The sequence below is a fragment of the Elephas maximus genome, chromosome 22 (assembly GCF_024166365.1).
Source record: "Elephas maximus indicus isolate mEleMax1 chromosome 22, mEleMax1 primary haplotype, whole genome shotgun sequence".
NCBI lineage: Eukaryota > Metazoa > Chordata > Mammalia > Proboscidea > Elephantidae > Elephas > Elephas maximus.
The window spans coordinates 44,625,320-44,647,103 of record NC_064840.1 but is presented as its reverse complement, the minus strand read 5'-3'; the positions used below and the strand labels follow the sequence as shown (position 1 = coordinate 44,647,103).

The 21,784-nt window shown below is 41.4% G+C and overlaps 1 protein-coding gene across 1 annotated transcript in view; it reads left to right on the top strand.

Annotated features, from left to right (window-relative positions):
- The window catches only part of ELP3 (elongator acetyltransferase complex subunit 3), a 118,824-nt gene extending 106,789 nt beyond the window's left edge, over positions 1–12,035 (top strand). Inside the window, exon 15 of the mRNA XM_049865695.1 lies at positions 4,127–12,035. Coding sequence (XP_049721652.1) covers positions 4,127–4,203 — 77 coding nt within the window. The 3' untranslated portion in view covers positions 4,204–12,035. The remainder of the gene's footprint in view (positions 1–4,126) is intronic.
- The last annotated feature ends 9,749 nt before the right edge of the window (positions 12,036–21,784 follow it).

Here is a 21,784-nt window from a genome sequence, read left to right as displayed (position 1 = left end):
AATATTTCTGAAAATTTGGGGGAAGTTTCTATAGAGATAATGGCGTAAATCAGAAAGCTGCTTCTAATCTCTTAGCTAACAAAGTAGGAAATTTGTAACTAGGCTAAAAAGGCCTGCTGTTTATCCCCTTTACATTGAATCATTTTCACTACCCGGGACTTAACATACAGCCTTTTTTTCTTTTTTTAATATTGCCATTCAGGAGCACATTTCTTTGTATGTGCACAATGTGAAAATAACTGTATAATAAACATGCAGGCATTTATTACTTGTTGACTATGTGCCAGACACTTGAGTAAGCCCTGTTGATAGAAGTCATTGACTTCAAAGAGTTTACCTTCTATGAGGGGAGAGACATGCAGGTAAAATAAAGCACAGCATGAACACTAAAACAGTGGAACTCTAAGTAAGGTATACAGCTAGCACGGAGGGAGAGGTAAGTAATTCTAGCTTTGTGTGGAAAGGGGAAGTCTATGAAAAGGTTTCCAAGTGGTAGTGATGTCCAAGTAAGGGGTTAAAGGATGAATGGGAAGGTACTTGTGGAGTGGCTACTGCTGTGGGAGTGGCATCTGAAAAGGCAAGCACCGTAAGGAGTCCCTGGTGGTGCAAACGGTTAAGCACTCAACTACTAGCCGAAAGGTTGGCAGTTCCAACCCACCCAGCAGCACTTCATGAGACCAGCCTGGTGATCTGCTTCTAAAAGACCACAGCCTTGGGGGACCATGGTCTCGGGAAACATCTAGCTCAATTGACATAGTTTATAAAGTATATGTTCTACATTCTACTTTGGTGAGTAGCATCTGGGGTGTTAAAAGCCTAAGTGGCCGTCTAAGATACTCCACTGGTCTCGCCCCTTCAGGAGCAAGAAGAATGAAGAAAACTAAAGATACAAGGGAAAAATCAGTCCAGAGGACTAATGGACCACATCTACCATGGCCCCCACCAGACTGAGTCCAGTACAACTAGGTGGTGCCCGGCTACCACCACTGACTGCTTGTGACAGGAATACAGTGATGAACAAGATAAATAAGAACTGATGTCATGTAGGAGAGATAGGGAGTTAAACAATTACAGTCCATTGTAGTGAGAACTGTGCTCTAGAACCACAAAAAAAAAAAAAACCTATTGCCATCAAGTCGATTCCTCTACCCCAGCCCACAACGTTGAACAGAAGTAATGATCATAACAAAAACAAAAATGAAATTGTGCAAGATGGAATATGAGTAATACTTGAATTAAAAGGAAGTTCTCTGGTGATCTGTTATTACATGGTAATGGTTCTGTTACCTCCATCATACCAGCTTCAATTCTATTTTCTTAATACATAAAAATTTTGAAGGGGGTAGAAAACAAACATGGCAGGAAATCATATTCCTAAACAGCAGATGTTTGGGCTAAAAAATTAAGTTAGACTTGGGAGAGCTAACAGCTATTGGATTTCATGCCAAAACTTAGTGCCTTTGATTTAATATATAAAATGTTTATCTTGTTCATCACTAGGAATACAGTGATGAACAAGATAAATAAGAACTGACATCATGTAGGAGAGATAGACAGTTAAACAATTACAGTTCATTGCAGTGAAAACCGTGCTCTAGAACCACACACACACACACACACACAAAAACCTATTGCCATCAAGTCGATTCCAACTCATAGCAACTCTATAGTACAAAGAAGAACTGCCGCATAGGGTTTCCAGGGAGTGACCAGTAGGTTCGAACTGCTGACCTTTTGGTTAGCAGCCGTTGCTCATAACCACTGTACCACCAGGGCTCCAGAACTGCAAAGGATGTGGAATTAGCCAAGATCTGAGAGGTCAAGGATGGCTTTGCAGGGACAATAATATTTAACCTGATACCTAAAGAATAAACAGGAGTTAACTGAGCAGAGGAAGCCAAGGGTGGGGAGTGTTTCAAGCAGAGGAAACAGCGTGAGCAAAGACCTGGAGACCAGAGAAAGAGCCTGACACACTCAAAGAATTTAGAAAAATGAAAAATTCACTAAGGCTGAGCACAGTGGTTAAGGGGTTAGGAGCAAGGGATGAAGCTCAAAGGGTAAACAGGATCAGATTATGAAAAACTTTAAAATAATAGCAACAACAGCGAGTGTTCTGAAGAATTAACCTTTTCCTGGCTCTGAACTAATCACATTTCTTAAACTATCTCATTTAATCCTTAACATCCTTATGATGGTAGAGGCTCAGGGAAATTAAGTAATCGGCTAGCTAGGCCCAGACCTATAAAATGCCAAGTCCTGGTCTCAGATCCATGCCTAACAGATCAAAAAACCCATTCTCTTAACCACTCCTGTGCTCTGCCATGTAAGCCTTGATTTATCCTATCAGCTCAGCTTACATGTGGTCATGTTTTCTTTTAGAGGCATCATTAGTGTTTCTCAAACTTAATATGTAGATCCTTTTGGGGGATGGGATGGTTCTTTTTTTTTTTTTTTATTGTGGTAAAAATACATATAACAAAATATTTGCCAATTCAACAGTTTTCACATGTACATTATGTTCATCATGTTGTGCAGCCATTTCCCTGTCTTCTTCCTTATCATTGCACCACCATTGACAGAAACTTGGTGCCTGTAAACAATAATGCTCCCTTTCCCCCTCCCTACGAGCCTTGGTATAACCACTAATAAGCTTTGGTTTCTATGCATTTGCCTATTTTATATAAGTGGGGTCATATAATATTTGTCCTTTTGTGACTGACTGACTTCATTCAGCATAATGTTTTCAGGGTTCATCCATGTCGTAGCATGCATCATGACTTCATTTCTTTTTATGGCTGAGTAATGCTCTGTTCTGTGTATGTACTACATTTTGTTGATCCATTCATCTGTTGATGGACATTTAGGTTTTTTCCACTTTTGGGCTATTGTGAATAGTGCTGCTGTAGACATTGGTGTACAAGTTTCTGTTTGCCTTGCTGCTTTCAGTTCTTTTGGATATATGCCTAAGATTGGGATTGCTGGATCATATGGTAGTTCTATATTTAACTTTTTGAGGAACCGTCAAAATGTTTTCCACAGTGGCTGCACCATTTTGCATTCCCACCAGCAGTGGCTGAGGATTCCAGTTTCTCCAAAACCTCACCACGCCTGTTATTTTCCTTTAGTGTGTATATGTGTGTTCGTTTTTATCAGCCATTCTAGTGAGGGTGAGGTGGTATCACATTGTGGTTTTGATTTGCATCTCCCTAATGACTAATGACTTTGAGCATCTTTTCATGTGCTTATTGACCATTTCTATATCCTCTTTGGTGAAATGTTTATACAAGCCCTTCACCCATTTTTTGATCAGGTCCTTTTTAAGGAAAAAAATCCGTGGACCTCTAGTATTGACTTAAATCTGTTAATGTTCTTTAAATGTATACAAACATAACACTGGTTAAAAAAAAAAAAATGCTTGTGCTTATGGTACTCATATTTCAAAATAGATTTACCACTTAATACAAAACTGTAACACTAGTAAAATTTAAATTAAGTAGCATTAATTTAATGTAACTGATGATGTTGTTTTGCTGAAACTGTTGCCCAGGATGAGTGAGTATGGTACGGGCTGCCAGAGTCCAGGTTCTTTTTCAATTCAGCACAGCTTTGCTCCTGGCAGCTGTATGAAGACCCTATTTTCCTGCATCTCTGCTCTCTTTCAAACTTCCGGGAAATTGTAATATCGTTTGGCTTCATTTGGAGCATACGCATCTCACACATTAAATCCACCTCTTTTCTCGTTTACCTCCAGGACCTGACGTAGTAATTCATGGTGCCAATAGGATTGTAAATACAGAGGCTGTGAAATGCATAGCATGCACATTTTGCTATCATCTTTAAATACGTGTGTCTCATACCATGAGTTTGTGTTAGAAATCAAGAAAAGGAGTTTATTTCTCCCTGTACAGCACTTTCTACACTGTAACGCAGCTTGAAATTCAAAGTAGTAAAAATGTCCCAAACTTACTAAAATGAAATTCTATCTGAAATGGAATTTGGTCTGTGAATTAGAGTGGGAAAGGGTGTATGTAAGGCTGTTAGGAAAGAGTTTATGACTTTTGAGGGTTACTAAAGTTATGCTGATTAGACACTCTTTTTTTACTTTTGTTTTTCTGCTTCTTCACAGGGGTCGGCACCAGGAATTATTACAGAAAGATTGGCTACAGGTTACAAGGGCCATACATGGTGAAAATGCTAAGATAATGGCCACACCAGTCTACCATCTTTGCAGTATCCTTCGTGGCAGAAAGTAGCGATTCAAGATTTCTTGAGGACTCAGCAGAGAGGCTGAGCAAAGCCAACAGACCTACACTGTTCCCCTTACAGGAGTTTCACCCTCGACCTGCAGATGTAGAGACAAGAAGCTGTTTTCATGGTCAGGGACGACCAAGCTCACTAAGTTGCTGGCGCTAAGAGCTCCTGCACTGCCCTCTCCTGCATGTTCTCAAAAAGTCACTTCAGTTTCTCAGGCTTAAATTTATCAAATTTCTAAAATTTACTTGAGGCCAGCAGGTGTCTTACTTCTGACTCAGACACAGTGACATAAGCAAATTAGTCAACTCATATGGACACGATAGTTCATGAAATAAAACTAGTTATTTGAGGAACAAGTGTAGGAATTGTTGTCATTGTTGTTAGTTTCCATTGAGTTGGCTCAGATTCATGGCAACCACTGCCTGGCCCTGTGCCATCGTTGTTGTTGTCAGGTGCCTTTGAATTGGTTCCAACTCATAGCCACCCTGTGTACAATAGAACAAAACACTGTCCGGTCCTGCGCCATCCTCACAGTCATTATGCTTGAGCCCATTGTTGCAGCCACTGTGTCAGTCCATCTCCTCGAGGGTCTTTCTCTTTTTCACAGACCCTTTACTTTACCAAGTATGATGTCCTTCTCCAGGGACTGATTCCTCCTGATAACATGTCCAAAGTATGTAAGACACAGTCTTACCATCCTTGCTTCTAAGGAGCATTCTGGCTATATATCTTCCAAGACAGTTTTTTTTATTCTTTTGGCAGTCTTTGGTATATTCAGTATTCCTCATCAACACCATAATTCAAAGGTGTCAATTCTTTGGTCTTCCTTATTCATTGTCCAGCTTTCACATGCGTATGAGGCAATTGGAAACATCATGGCTTGGGTCAGGCACATCCTAGTCTTCAAGGTGACATCTTTGCCTTTGAACACTTTAAGGAGGTCTTTTGCAGCAGATTTGCCCAATGCAATGTGTCGTTTGATTTCCTGGCCACTGCTTCCATGGGTGTTGATTATTGATACAAGTAAAATGAAATCCTTGATAACTTCAGTCTGTTCTCCATTTATCATAATACTGTTTATTGGCCCAGTTGTGAGCATTTTTGTTTTCTTTATGTTGAGGTATAATCCATACTAAAGGCTGTAGTCTTTGATCTTCATCAGTAAGTGCTTCAAGTTCTCTTCACTTTCAGCAAGCTAGATTGTGTCATCTGCATATCACAGGTTCTTAATGAGTCTTCCTCCAATCCTGATGCCCCATTCTTCATATAGGCCAGCTTCTCAGATTATTTGCTCAGCACACAGATTAAATAAGTATGATGAAAGGATACAACCCTGATGCACACCTTTCCTTACTTTAAACCACGAAGTATCCCTTTGTTCTGTTCAATTGCCTGCCTCTCTTGATCTATGTAAAGGTTCCTCATGAGCACAATTAAGTGTTCTAGGATTCCCATTCTTTGTAATGTTATCCATAATTTGTCATGATACACACAGTGGAATGCCTTTGCATAGTCAATAAAACACAGGTAAACATCTTTCTGGTATTCTCTGCGTTTAGCCAGGATCCATGTGACATCAGCACTGATATCCCTTGTTCTGTGTCCTCTTCTGAATCTGGCCTGAATTTCTGGCAGTTCCCTATTGATATACTGCTGTAGCCCCTTTTCAGTGATCTTCAGCACAATTTTACTTGAGTGTGGTATTAATGGTATTGTTTGATAATTTCTACCTTCAGTTGGATCACCTGTGTGCCATCAAACCTACCCATTGCCATCGAGTCGATTCTGACTCATAGCAACCCTGTAGGACAGAGTAGAAACTGCTCCATAGGGTTTCCAAGGAGCGCCTGGTGGATCCAAACTGCCTACCTTTTGGTTAGCAGTCATAGCACTTAACCACTACACCACCAGGGTTTCCTGTGCCAGCGTAGGTTACATTATATACTGAAGGGATGAAAAGTGAAGTTGGAACACATGAAAACTGTCAGACTTTGGTCTCTGGCTTAAAGGCATAAGTACGTATGCATTTGAGCAAAAGTTAAGATAATGGGCTTTTGTTTTAATGGAAATCATTCTAGTTACTATGCTGGTATTTTGAAGTAACAGAGTGATGGGGAAAGAGGCACAGGAGCGGTGGGTTTGTGTGTTAAGCTTGATTGCAGTCTTCCACCAGCCCTTTCCCATTAGGGAGTCCGACATCTATGATGGGCCATTACAGACGTCCTTTATTGCACACTTTTTACATGAAAAAATTTTTTATTGCCTGTATTTCCCATACTCTTGACAACTGCAAATAGCGTAGGTAGCCACAAATAGAGTACCAACAGCAGCATTCACCTTTCCCTTTCGTGTGTCCTGAACAGCCAGAGTAACGTGCAAGTGTCTTAGGCTGTGTGGTGCCAAGTCAGGATTGGCTTCCACAGAAGCTGTTCCCTACATTTTAATTCTTTAAGTTGGATTTTGGTTTGTTTTAAATGGAGAAAGGTAAGAGTTCAATTCATGTGAAATTTTAAAAAAGGAAAACAGGCTCAATTCTAAAAACAGGGAAAAGATGATTGGTTTTTTCAAAGGTTCATTTTGTAGAACGGCTTCTGTGAAACTTCCAGGTAGTCTGCTAAGGACAGTCAGCCAGGGAGGGTCATTTCTTAAGAGCATGGCTTAACCCTGGGCCCCTTTGCTTTTGTGACATTTTTAAAAGGCCTATTAAATGGAATTGATTCTCCTAAAAGGATCTGAAAATAAAAGCTCATTCTCCAACACACCACAAAGTAGAGTGGCATGGGGTTTTTTCCTCTTCCTGTAAATGCAGTGAAATGTCAAACGGGCCATCAGTTTACGGGTTTGGGTCTCTAACCTATGGTGGTGTTCATTTCCTCCCGAGTGCTGTTTGCCGCTTCATTAAACTGCTACAAGGTAGACAGGCAGTGGCTTTTTGTGGGCTTGCTGCGGGACTTTCCATAGGTGTAGTTTAGAGAATTTAGTTTGACTGCAGTCTTCCACCAGCCCTTTCCCATTAGGGAGTCTGATATCTATGACGGGCCATTACAGACGTCCTTTATTTCACACTTTTTACATGAAAAAAATTTTTTATTGCCTGTATTTCCCACACTCTTGACAACTGCAAATAGTTTAGATATTTCTTCCCTATAAAACTATTAAATGAACAAAACATACACTGTATGGGCTGCTAGCACACGTGTCACTGGAGACAGCTTGACAGAGGGGCATGTGCATTTGGCCAGCAGTCAGCACGCTGGGCTCACCTCCTACCTAAAGTGTGGCCTTGGCTAACACGAGGGTCTCTGAGCCTTCATATTCTCACCCTTCCCATCTACCTAAATGGATCAAAATGTGTAATGTACAAGAAAGGCCTTCTTAGAATTGTAAAAAGTCAGTCACACATAGGGCTTATTTTAAGAGATAATTTAGAGCAAGGTTTTAAAATGAAATAACCTAGGAATTTACAAATGTCTTTTTTTTTAATGGTTATCAGTCGTTGTTTAATCCAGACCTTCACTTCAGGGTCAGTAGAATACCTCTTTCTAGCTCCTCCTAAACCTTGGAGTTAGTTTAAAGCTGCTTGTACAAAGCTGCAGAACTTCTAAAGCCTCACTGAGTGTCAGATCTCCTGCAGCGTTTCTGCTGCTAGAAGCTTCAGCTTCTCTGTGACTGCCAAGGGCTTTTCCTAGCATCCGTGGTGTTTGACACTTCGGCTACCTAGCAGGCCTGGCCCTCCCAGAAATGTGTGCTTTTCAGTCTATAGAGCAGCCACTTAAGAAAGATAAGTTAGGCGTGATCCCACCAGTCTCAGCATGAAACCTTTAAAGCTATTGTTTATGTTTTTGATCTGTATTGCACAAATTCTTAGCAGCCACCTAAAGCACAGTCAGACAGCTCTTATTTTAGTTCAACTTTTTGCTAAATCACCCGGAGAGTTTAAAAGAAAAAAAAAAATTGAGCTATATCAAAAAGAAACAAATATATTTAAAATGAGATTTTTAAAATACCGCCACATGAAAAGACCTAGTAAAGTTCATTGTTTCTCAAATCAGAAAATGAAGAGACCCCTTTTAAAGGAAAAAATTCCCACTGACCAAAAAAAATACTGAGAAATACAACTTAAAAACCAAAGCCTTATCTATGAAAACATCTTTCAAACAGCAATTTTTCATTGCCAACATTTTCCTTTTTTTTTTTTTTTATGATTCTCATCCAATTGAAAACAAAATTTTGTATTTCAATAACCCACAGACCCCTGGGCTCAAGATCTGAGTTCTGAAAACCTGAAATTTAGCTCCTCCATTAACTGTGAAGCTTTGGGCAAGTCCCTTAACCTTTTTTAGCTTCAGTTTCCCCATTGGTAGCATGAGACAAATGCCCATCTCACAGTGCAAGTGTGAGGATCAAATGTGGTCATATGTGACCCAGTGCCGTCGAGTCAATTCTGACTCATAGCAACCCTATAGGACAGAGTAGAACTGCCCCCACAGAGTTTCCAAGGAGCGCCTGGAGGATTCAAACTGCCCACCGCTATACCACCACGGTTTCCGGTCATATGTGAGAGACCTGTAAACTATGGAATGGTATACATACACAGTTGTTACTAAAATGAAGTTGTTTCTCTATGGTTGTGTGACTTTGGGCAAATAAACTCTCTTCACCTCTCTGCAAATTTTCTCATCCGTAAAATGGGAATGGCAAAACAGGCATATCTCGTTTTATTGCACTTTGTAGATAAAAATTGTTTTTCACAAATTGAAGATTTGTGGCAACCCTGCATCGAACAAGTCTGTCGGCACCATTTTTCCAACAACATTTGTTCACTTCATGTCTCTGTCACATTTTGGTAATTCCTGCAATATTCCAAACCTTTTCATCATTACTGTATCTGTTATCTGCCAGGCGTTCCTTGGAAACTCTATGGGGCAGTTCTACTCTGTCCTATAGGGTCGCTATGAGTCGGAATCGACTTGACAGCACTGGGTGGGCATATCTGTTATGGTGATCTGTGATCAGTCATCTTTGATGTTACTACTGTAGTTGCTTTGGGGCTCTGTGAACCGCGCCCGTGTAAAATGGCGAGCTTAATAAATGTTGTCTGTGTTCTTACTGTTCCACCGACTGGCCGTTCCCCCGTCTCACTCCCTCTCGGGCTTCCCTATCCCTGAGACACAACAATATTGAAATTAGGCCAATTAATAACCCTACAATGGCCTCTAAGTGTTCAAGTGAAAGGAAGAGTCGCACGTCTCTCAATTTAAATCAAAAATTAGAAATGATTAAGCTTCGTGAAGAAGGCATGTCAAAAGCCAAGATAGGCCAGTTAGCCAAGTTGTAAATGCAAAGTTCATGAAGGAGGTTAAAAGTGCTACTGCAGTGAACACATGAATAATAAGAAAGCATAACAGCCTTATTGCTGATAGGGAGACTGAGTGACCTGGATAGAAGATCAAACCAGCCACAACATTCCCTTAAGCCAAAGCCTAATCCAGAAAAAAAGGAAGACCCTAAATCTCTTCAATTCTGTGAAGGCTGAGAGAGGTGAGGAAATTGCAGAGGAAAAATTTGAAGCTAGCAGAGGTTTAAGGAAAGAAGCTGTCTCCATAGCATAACAGTACAAGGTGAAGCAGCAAGTCATCCTGAAGATCTAGATTTTCGGTGTAGATGAAACAGCCTTATATTGAAAGAAGATGCCATCTAGGACTTTCATAGCTAGAGAGGAGAAGTCAGTGCCTGGCTTTAAAGCTTCATAGGACAGGTTGACCCATCAGGGGCAAGTGCAGCTGGTATCTTCAAGTTGAAGCCAATGCTCATTTGCCATTCTGAAAATCCCAAGGCCCTCAAGATTTGTGCTAAATCTACTCCACCTGTGCTCTATGAATGGAACAACAAAGCCTGGATAACAGCACATCTGTTTACGACGTGGTTTACTGAGTATTTTAAGCCCATTGTTGAGACCTACTGCTCGTTGACAATGCACCTGGTCACCCAAGAACTCTGATGGAGATGTACAAGGAGATTAATGTTGTTTTCATGCCTGCTAACACAACATCCATTCTGCAGCCCATGAATCGAGTAATTTCAACTTTCAAATATTATGGAAGAAATATATTTCATTAAGACTATAGCTACCATAGATAGTAATTCCTCTGATGGATCTGGGCAAAATAAATGGAAAACCTGGAATTTCTAGTCACCACTTCAAATCACCATTCTAGTTGCCATTATATTTGTGATTCATGGGAGGTCAGAATACCAACATTACCATGCATTTGGAAGAAGTTGATTCCAACCCTCATCGATAACTTTGAGGGGTTCAAGACTTCAGTGGAGAAAGTAACTGCAGATATGATGGAAGTAGCACAAAAACTAGGATTAGAAGTGGAGCCTGAAGATGTGACTGAGTTACTGCAATCTCGTGATAAAACTTTAAAGGATGAGGAGTTGCTTCTTATGGATGAGCAAAGATAGTGGTTTTTTGAGATGGAATCTACTGGTGAAGATGCTATGAACATTGTTGAAATGACAACAAAGGATTTAGAATATTATATCAACTTAATAAAGCAGTGACAGGGTTTGAGAGGATTGGCTCCAATTTTGAAAGATGTTCTATTGCAGATAAAATGCTACCAAACAGCATCGCATGCTACAGAGAAATCTTTCATGAAAGAAAAAGTCAATCAGTACAGCAAACTTCATTGTCTTATTTTAAGAAATTGCCACAGCCACCCCAGCCTTCAGGAACCACCACCCCAGTCAGCAGTCGTCAGCCTTGAGGCAAGACCCTACACCAGCAAAAAGACTATGACTCACTGAAGGCTCAAAGGATGGTTAGCATCTTTTAGTAATAAAGTATTTTCTTAATTAAGGTATGTGCATTGTTTTTTTAGACATAATGCAATAGCACACTTACTAGAGTACAGTGTAGTATAAACATAACTTTTATATGCACTGGGAAACCAAAAAAATCGTGTGACTTGCTTTATTGCAATATTCGCTTTATTGCTGTGGTCTAGAACAGAACCCGCAATATCTCTGAGGTATGCCTGTAGTACCCACCTCGTAGTCAAGGATGCTGTGAGTTGGAATCAACTAAGTAGCAACGGGGTTTTAAGTACTTAGAACAAGACCTGTATAACATAGAAAACACTACAAATATAATGGCTATTATCATTAATACCTAATAGTACATTATTTTCAATGAGGGAAGGAACCCTCTTGGCACAGTGGTTAAGTACTTGGCTGCTGACCAAAAGTTCAGCGGTTCAAATCTACCAACTGCTCCACAGGAGAAAGATGTGCCAGTCTGCTTCCATAAAGATTACAGCCTAGGAAACCCTATGGGGCAGTTTTACCTAGTCCTATAAAGTCGTTATGAGTCAGAATCAACAGCAATGGGTTTGGGCTTTTTTATTTTGTTTTGTTGCAATGAGGAAGTCCCTTATCTGTTGACCGTAGACTCTAATTTTTTGCTAGAATCTCTAAATGTTGCTAGAAGCCATTGTCAGGAAAATAGTATCACTAGTGCTCTGAGTCCTATCTTCTAGTTGGTCCTTCTATTTCATTCAAATAAGTCTAGGGTTCTAAGTGGCAAAATTCATGTCTTGAGTAACAAGATACTAGCTGAGACTGCAACAGCAAGAAAACTTTTTTAAAATATCACTAATTCTGGGGCTGCAAGAGACAGAAAGGGCCACATGAACCAGAGACCTACATCATCCTGAGACCAGAAGAACTAGTTGGTGCCTGGCCACAATCAATGACTGCCCTGACAGGGAGCACAACAGAGAACCCCTGAGGGAGCAGGAGATCAGTGGGATGCAGACCCCAAATTCTCATAAGAAGACCATACTTAATGGTCTGACTGAGACTAGAGGAATCCCGGCGGTCATGGTCCTCAAACCTTCTGCTGGCACAGGACAGGAACCATTCCCGAAGACAACCCATCAGACATGAGAGGGACTGGACAGTGGGTGGGAGAGATGCTGATGAAGAGTGAGCTAATTATATCAGGTGGACAATTGAGACTGTGTTGGCGTCTCCTGTCTGGACGGGGGATGGGAGGATGGAGAGAGTTGGAGGCTGGCAAGATTGTCATGAAAGGAGAGACTGGAAGGGCTGACTCATTGGGGGGAGAGCAAGTGGGAGCATGGAGTAAGGTGTATATAAACTTATAAGTGACAGACTGACTTGATTTGTAAACGTTCACTTGAAACTCAATAAAAGTTAATAAAAAAAAATCACTAATTCTGGGGCTTACTGGAGAGTTGTCCAGTATCAATATGCACTGCTGATCTCCCCTGTGTGAACTGTAGCTGTATCCATTTAGGAAGTTCCTCTAAGGGAGCCCAGTAGTCTTTCAGAGGGGGTATGCCACATTTCTATACTTTAGAGTTGTGTCCACCAGCAATACATTTGCGTTCTGTGAAAGCAGTTCCAAAAACTAAGTTTATAAGCTTTAAAAGCTGATTTTAACTAGCATACACAGATACTCAAGTACACGCCTGTAAAAAGTAGCAAACAGGCTGTTTTCTGCATCCTAACTTAATTGCAGTTACTCAGAGATGCAGTATTATCTCCTGCCTCTGTCTCTTCTCAAGCCCTCCCTCTGCCTAGAATACCCTTCTTTCCCACCTGGAAAACTTGTCCTCATCCTTCGAGAGAAGGGAGCTGACATCTGTTTAGAACCACCACATACTGGGCTCTGCATTAGGGCCTTCACAATTACTAGTTTTGTCAAGCAGACAGAATCACCTGGGGATCTTGTTAAACTGTAGATTCTGATTCAGTATATCTGGGGTGGAATCATTAACATCTGCTGGAGACTTGTTAGAAATGCAAATTTCTCAGCAGGGGTTCAGACTAGAATGAACTGATTCAAAGCCCTGGTTTCAATCACATATCAGTGATTCAGGCTTTTTCATTCCACCCTATGTTTTTTAGGGAAGAAGTGTTTTTAGTCAGCCTGACTTAAAGAGGAAGCTAACAGGTCTGTGCTTTCTTAGTTTTATCTAATCTTCACTACAGCTTGTGAGGAAAGTCCTACTATCATCATCCCAGTTTTTACAATTGGAGGCAGTGGAAGTGGATGATTTCATTGAGAGAATGCAAAGTGAAAAAGAAAAGAGTCTACTCTCCTTTCTTTTTTAAATGAAAATAGTTTTGGTTTTTTTTTTTTTTTGGTTCTAAAATTTATATATGCTCATTATAACCAATTGAAATGATACAGAAAAGCACAAAATAACCTGAAGTCCCACCATACAGAGACAACTGTGTAAACGTATCATGGACATCCTTCCAACCTCTCTCTGCACATAAACGCACACACATATGTGGTCACCTTTACATAAAAGTTCATACTATGTGTGTTGCTTTTTTTTTTAACTCAATAAAATGTAATGTGGAAATCATCCCCTGTCAATACACATCGATCCACTTCATCCTTTTTAATGACTACCTAATATATATTTTTTTAATATTCCATTGGAGCCCTGATGGCGCAATGATTAAGAGCTATGGTTGCTAACCAAGAGGTCAGCAGTTCAAATCCACCAGCCACCCCTTGGAAACCCTATGGGGCAGTTCTACGCTGTCCCACAGGGTCGCTGTGAGTCAGAATTGACTTGATGGCAATGGAGTTTTTTGTTTTTTTAAATATTCCATTGCACAGAAATATTTAATTATTTAGTAAATAATGTAATATAACATATTAGTATATAATAATGTCATTAGGTACATTTGAGTCGATTTTGACTCATAGCAACCCCATGTGACAGAGTAGAACTGTCCCATAGGGTTTTCTAGGCTGTAATCTTTATGGGAGCAAATCGCCAAGTCTTTCTCCTGCAGAGCTGATGGGTACGTTCGAACAGCCAGCCTTCTAGTTAGCAGCCCAACGTTTAACTGTTGTGCCACAGGGCTTCTAATGTATAATAATTTATTTAACCAGATCTTTTGTATCTTATTCTTTTCTATTCCCCTGTAATATCTAGAACCATGTACTAAGCATGGGAGCTGCATAAATTTATTGACAATACTAAGATTTGCTTTTTAAAATTTCTCTACAAGCATTCACTCACCTGGCAGTTTTCTTTGTACACTTCCCTTTAGTTCTCCCTGTCAATCCTTCATTCATAACCCACCTTCATGGAGGTGGGGGGAGGAGGGAGACTATCTGATACTTTGCCCTTTTTCATTGAGAAGGCAGCAACACATTTGATTGTGAACAAGTCCCATCTTACAAAATGTCAAGGTGCCTATTCACTGAAAGGCAGTAGAGCGTGAACATTCTCTTATTGAGGTGAGAGGCGACTGTCCCTTATCTTTTCTCCCTGATGTAAGTTATTGCTTCAAATCAGATTCCTATACCAGCTGGAGCCCTGCAGAGAAGGTCATCCTCTTGACTCAGGTCTGATCTTTGCCAGGTTAGAAAATGTGAGAGCCAGAAAGACTTGAATGGTGCCTGCTAACATTACCTGCTGTCACAATCATGAAAGGTCAGGAGACAAGGCAAGGCTCTTGGGCTTTCAGCACTTGGACTGCTGAAGGAGGAGTGGGCCTGGGAGTCCAGTGACCTGGGTTCGAGGCTTGCATCTGCCTCTGTCTGCCCTTTCAGGGGTGAGGGTCTGGATTGCTGTCTTTGCAGGCTTGGCTTGCTGGGGCAGCAGGCAAAGGATCATTTACATCCACCTGAGGAAAAGGAAAGGAAAGGAAAGGAACACTTTGAGGAAAGAGAGAAAGAAAGAGAAGTAATATCTGTTAGCCAGATGTGTCTAGTATCACCCTCACAACAATTCTCTAAATTAGAAATTATCGTCTCCATTTTACAAATAAGAAACCAAGGTTCAAAACAAGTAAATGAAGAATTGGTATAAAACCAAACCAAACCCAAACTCATTCCTATTCTGTCAATCACGACTCACAGTGAGCAACCCTGTAGGACAGAGTAGAACTGCCCCCGTCGGGTTTCGAAGGTGGTAATCTTTACGGAAGCAGAGTGCTACATCTATCTCCCCCAAAGTGGCTGGTGGGTTCGAACATCCAACCTTTCAGTTGGCAGCCAAGAGTTAAACCACAGCGCCATCAGGGCTCCTTGCAGAGTTGGTATAGAGGAAACAAATTGACATTCTCAAACTCACAAAGGTTCAAAGACTAATACCCATGAGCAGTGGTAGCTCTAAACGAAGAAAAATAAACCTGTTGCCGTCGAGTCGATTCCGATGCGTAGTGACTTTATAGGACAGAGTAGAACTGCCCTATAGAGTTTCCAGAGAGTGGCTGGTGGATTTGAACTGCTGACCTTTTCGTTAGCTCATAGCACTTAACCACTATACCACCAGGGTTTCCAGTGGTAGCTCTATAATTTTTGAAACAAAGGGTTTAGGGTTGGCAATTGGGTTGGAAAAAGATTTGTCTTGAGGCTACATTTGCCTTGCAGACATGCCATCTGCCCCTACCCCCACCCAAACTTCTGGGCACAGCAACTGCCAATGAACTGTTTCTTTGGAAATGAAGAAATACAGCCAAGAGATAGATCCAAATAAAGAATTTGGGAAAAAGGACAATATGAAAAGAAAAAAGCAGTAGTAAGTAAATAATCCATTTAAATAGAGAGCTGAAACTAAGCAACTCTGGAAATTACTGTTACAGAAAAGAATGGAAGCTTCTGGGTAAAAAATAGAAAATTGTCTACATACATTTAGTTTTTTTTCCACCCAAAATTCACAGAAGACTAAAGTTAGGGGTTTTTTGTTTTTAAGACATAAGCTCACAAGGGCAGGGAGAACCAAAGAATAGACAAAAGTGGCAAGATCTGGGAAGCTAGAAAGCAGAAGGACAAGTAGTAACTGACGAAGCAGTTGAGTCCGGGTAGTGGAGAAAGTGCACAGACAACACAGTTTCTTCCACAGAAAATTCAAAAGCCACAGGAACTGACAGCACAATGTATCTATGGAACTGGGGGTGAAGGGAAGAGGCCAAAATAAGGGCTGATGAAAGTTGTTTGGAAGCAGTTACATTCCCTAGGTCCCCACACCCACCCAACACCATTGCCTGAATGCTCCTTTCCCATCCCAGCAACAGTCTGGAGGTTTGTTCCCTGGAGAAGTTAAAACAGAGAATCTTTGGACTAGAGCTCCAGACAATGTTGAAGACATGGGTAATGGAACTGAGAACAGGATAATCAAGTGAATTTAGGCACACCGAATGTTGAATACTGAGACTTCCAACCCTCTTCCCCAAGTCAGTTTTCAGAATTCTAGCAGCTAGTCCCTTTCCCTCCAGACAGGAAATTGAAAGGCTTTTCTGGAATATCAGACCAGCCTACAAAAGAAAAGACTAAAAATGTGAAACTGGAATTATTTGAAGGGAATTCATAGGGGGAGAGGAGGAAAGGTAGGCGCCTGCCTCCCCCAAGCCAAGTAATAAGTATCCAACAGAACCCCTAGGAAAGATTAGGAGTACCTGTGAGGAGAGGGGACTGGTGTCTCCCTCCTGACCAGAGGTTTGCTGAGCTGTAGGAACTCAAGGGCCTATCTCAGTGGGCCTTCAGGGTGTAGAGAACACCTCCTCCTCTTTAAGAATGATGTGGGGCATGGTGATCTACTTCCTGAAATTAGCAAATGAAAACCTTATGGTGCCTGACTGAAGGAGAATTCTCAAGATGGGAGACAAGGACAGCAGTTAAGGGAAAACGGCAGCAGTGGGCATGAATGCAAAGATGCATGAAGCAAATGCATTCAAAAGACACAGTCTGGCTTGAGACACCTTGAAATGACTCCTCCCACAAGGGGTGTCTACAGAAAGAGAATATAGATGCAGGTGGGGTTAAGGGTGGGGAGAGAATCAGCTGGATAAAAAGGAACAGTGCACTATGGAAGTCTTGCAAAGGTCTTTCAAGAACCCAGAAGTATACCTCGTGAGATAAAAAGGTACAGATGGCCTATGACAGCACCTGCAGTCACATCTCGTAACTCTTCCTCTCCAATGTCCCCTGCCCTCCATTCCCACCCACCGTGGAGTAGTCCACAGCAGGAGGGGGCAGGGATGAATGGAGGATGGAGCTGGAAGAAGAGTATGACTCTCCACGCCCCATCCTCGCGTGGCCTTGAGCAGGGGCGGGGATGAGTGTAGAACTGGGCATGAGATTGTGATTTTGATTTAGACTGGCTTGTACGTTTTAATACCTGAAAATGGGACTGTCCTTACAGCTAAAACACACCAGTCAAAAATAAATAAAAATAAAAAGCAACAGTCATGGCATCTGTCTGAGATGTCACAAGAGGCAGGGAGGAGAGGTTCGTGGAGTCATATGAAGGCAATGGTGCTTAAAAAAAAAAAAAAAAATTATTCCCCGACACTAGCACTGAGCTTGGGCCATACAACAAAAGGTTAAAATGAAAGATTTGGCTGCGCTCCTAGAAGGGAGACACCAAAGTGCAACACCAGAACTCATAGCAGGTGGCTTCAGTTTAGTGAGACCAATCTAAACTCTCTCATCCAGATCAAGAGTATAAAAAGTCAGATTGGAAATTGAGAGATTTCAATCTCAAGTCCCAAGAACCAGACGTCAGATGAACAGGAGCCAGCTGCAGGATCCAGAGTGAGCAAAAGCCCGGGAGCCTTGCCAGAAATTCCACCTACATTGGATGCAGGCCACGCCTCCAAGGAAACTCCCTTTCAGCTGATTGGCTGCTCACAACAGATCTCATCATGGAGGTGATCACATTATATCAGATCTCATTGTGGAGGTGACTAAACTACATTGTAACTGCCAAACCACTGAGGATCATGGTTCCAGGCAAGTTGACACACAACTTTAACCATCATAGGTACTTTGGACATGTTATCAGGAGGTATCCGTCCCTAGAGAAGGACATCATGCTTGGTAAAGTAGAGGGTCAGCAAAAAAGAGGAAGACCTTTAATGAGTCTGACTGACACAGTGGTTGCAATAACAGGCTCAAACATAGCAACGATTTTGAGGATGGCGCAGGACTGGGCAGTGTTTTGTTCTGTTGTACATAGGGTCTGTCTCCGTATTTCAAAACCTACTTGATAGCACCTTACATAACACCCCTTTTAAAAACAGACACTTTTTCTTCTGCACCAAGATGTCGGTACCAGGTGGGCAATTTATGTTGCTTTGCTGTTAGTTGCCATCAAGTTGGCTGAGTCGACTCATGGCAACCTTATGTATAACAGAGTGAAACATTACTCAGTCTTGTGTCATCTGCATTGGAATGTTATGTTTGAGTCCATTGATGTGGCTATTGTGTCAATCCATCTCATTGAGGGTTTCCCTTGTTTTCCCTGACTGTCTACTTTACCAAACATGATGCCCTTTACTAGCATCTGTCACTTTGTCCTACCGTGGTGGCTTACATGTTGCTGGAAGCTATGCTACCAGTTTTAAAATACCAACAAGGCCTTCCATGCTCTGCCAGTTTGTGCAGAGCTTCCAGACCAAGACAGGTGAGGGAAAAAGGCCTGGTGATATACTTCTGAAAATTAACCAGTGAAAACCTTATGTCACAAAGTTCATGTTCTGCATCCTAGTGAAGCGAGTAGCATCTGGGGTCTTAAAAGCTTGCAAGCAGTCATCTAAGATACAACTGTTGGTCTCTACTTATCAGGAGCAAAAGAGTAAGGATGTAACCAAAATCTCAGAGAAGAAACAAGTCTACGATGCTGATAGCCTACACGAGCCACGGCCTCATCTACCTTGAGAACAGAACTAGATTGTGCCCGGATACCACCATCAACTGTTCTGACCAGGGTCACAACAGATGGTCTTGGATAGAATGGGAGAAAAATGTAGAACAAAACTCAAATTCTTAAAAAAAGCCCAGATAAACTGGACCAGTTGAGACCAGAGGACTCCCTGAGACTATTGCCCTGAAAAAGCCCTGAAGCACTCTTTAAATCTTGAACTGAAACTATCCTGAGATCGCATTTTAGCAAAATAGCACAGTAGCACACAACAGGCAGGATATTACCTGTAAGAATGGTGCTGTACCAAAAAACCATATGAATGAGAGCAAAAGGTCAACATTTACTTTAAAACAAAGATGAGAAGATAAGGGGGAAGGGAAACTAGGGTACTGAAAATGCAACAACCAGAAAACAATTAAAGAGAATGTTGACACATTGTGAAAAATATAACTAATGTCACAGAACAATTTATGTGGAAATTGTCAAATGGGGCCTAACTTGCTGTGTAAACTCGCACCAAAAACAATAAAGTAAAAAAAAAAATCATGCATCATAACAGAACACTGTTGTTCTGTGCCTAGAGAATTCAGCCTTGAACCTTTCAATAGATTCTTTGGTGAGTGAGGTTTTTTTTTCAACCATAGGGGTGTCAAAATTCAAATGAAATTCATACTACCAATACTTTGGGTTAAGGCTGGAGATAATCTGTGTATTTGATGTACCCACTGCCATCGAGTCGATTCCGACTCGTAGAGACCCTATAGGACAGAGTAGAACTGCCCCGTAGAGTTTCTGAGGAGCGCCTGGCGGATTCGAACTGCCAGCCTTTTGGTTAGCAGCCGTAGCACTGAGTTTAAAGAGTCATTTTTTTCAGAGAAGTTGACATTTTAGATTATTTGATAGATCAGCTTGTGATTCCAACTTAAAATGTACAGTTAAGTTTAGACTTATGATTTTAAGTTGAAAGGTGTGAGAGAAACTGGCTAAACATGTGAACGATGCTGGAATGTTTAAGAAAAATTCTGATTTGCTATATTTAAAACTTTAGTTTATTAGGTTTGTAAAACTTACTTGGGGAGGTTTTGCTTGTTGAGTTCATAAATTGCCCAGTCAGGCATGTGACATGCGTAAAAAGAAAATCAAGCATATTAAATTTATACAAATTTATAAATGTGGTTTAAAATGCTTAAGGGAATTTTATTAACTAAGTAGAAAACAGCCCTGATTTGGAAGATGCACAGTTAAACTGTACCCCAAATATGGAGAAGTGCGGGGAATCCCAGGATAACTGGGATCTCAGTTTAACCTTCTTATCACTCACAGGCTCTGGACGTTAAGTTACACAGCAAGCTTAGCTACCATGAGAAAGTCAACATTATAAAGCTGTTTGATGGTGGCCTGTTGGTTCCATTCCTTTATTACTAAGAGCATACAGCAGTAGGAAAATTTACAGAATGCTAGAGGGGTGGGATGCATCCGATGACGGAAGATTCAGAAAGCCTTCTACAAGGAGGACCGTAGAGCCTGGACAAGAGTTTGGCAGGAGAGCAGGGGTGGAGAGAGGAAGAGGCTAAGTGAAGATTGGCTGCCCACATGCGGGGTAGGAGAGAGAGCATGTGTTGGGAATCAAGGGCAGATCCGTTAGGCTAAACAGTGGTCGAGAGGGAGAACCCAGCCTGGGGAGACTTCTTAGCCTGCGTGGAAAGACCAGCTTTTAGAAAAAAAGGCACTGGCTAGGGTAAAGGAGAGGACATCTGAGAACTCAGCTGAGTTGAGATTCAAAATACAGCAGCAAAAAGGGGGTGGCGGGGAACACAGAGCAGCAAATGCAGTATCACTGACCCTAATTTACTGGGGCTCCATTAAGCTAAGTGTTTTACAACTCACATCTGCTGGCCATCTATTCAGAAAAATGCACGTTAGAGGGGTCTTGAAGCTCCCCTGCTGTTCTCCCTACCACCCTGCGAGCTGCTCCAGGCAGGGGAGTGGGAAGGAAGGGAGGGGGACAAGTCGCCAACATCTGTATGTTCCCAGGACCTGGCACCAAGCTGGTGCACAGTAAATGTTTGCTGGGAGAATAGTGAATGAAAGGATATGAAGGAAATGTCATGTCCTCCTGCTGGGGAAATCAGGGACAGCTATTGGAAAGAAGACGAGTGAGTTCAGCTCCGTGTATTGTGGTCAATGAAACCATTGTTTTTAAACCTTTATGCATTTGTCTTGCCAAACACAGAAAATGATGGAAGCTGCTTTCTGTTTTGTAACTTCCTTTTAATATTTTCAATCAAGAAAGCTTGTACTTTAAATGTTATAACTAAAAAGTTTTCTGTGCCTTAAAATGTCAGCACTGCCTGTTTAAAAACCAAGCAGCTTTTCCCCAGTGTTTATTCTCTTGGACCTCTTTGCAAGGTGGGTCTGTGTTGACCTGGCCCATCTCCCTTTGGCTTGCGTAACATTATGCGAGTTCGCGCTTTCCTCGGGCTTCTCCACTGCTTCCTCTTCCTCTTCCAGGGAGGGTGTTCCCTCTTTCTTTCTTTTTTTTAAATTGTGATAAAAATACATAAAAAAAAAAGCATACATAACAAAATATCTGCCAATTCAACAATTTTTACATCCATAATTCAGTGACATTGATTAAGTTCATCATGTTTTGCAACCATCACCACTATCCTTTTCCAAATTATTCCACCACCATTAACAGAAACTCAGTGCCTTCTAAGCAATGACTCCTCCTCCTCCTCCCTCCTGCCCCTGGGAATCGCCAATATGTCCTCGTACGTCCTCTTTCTGCTCTCTTTGGAGAATGCGTCCACTCTGAC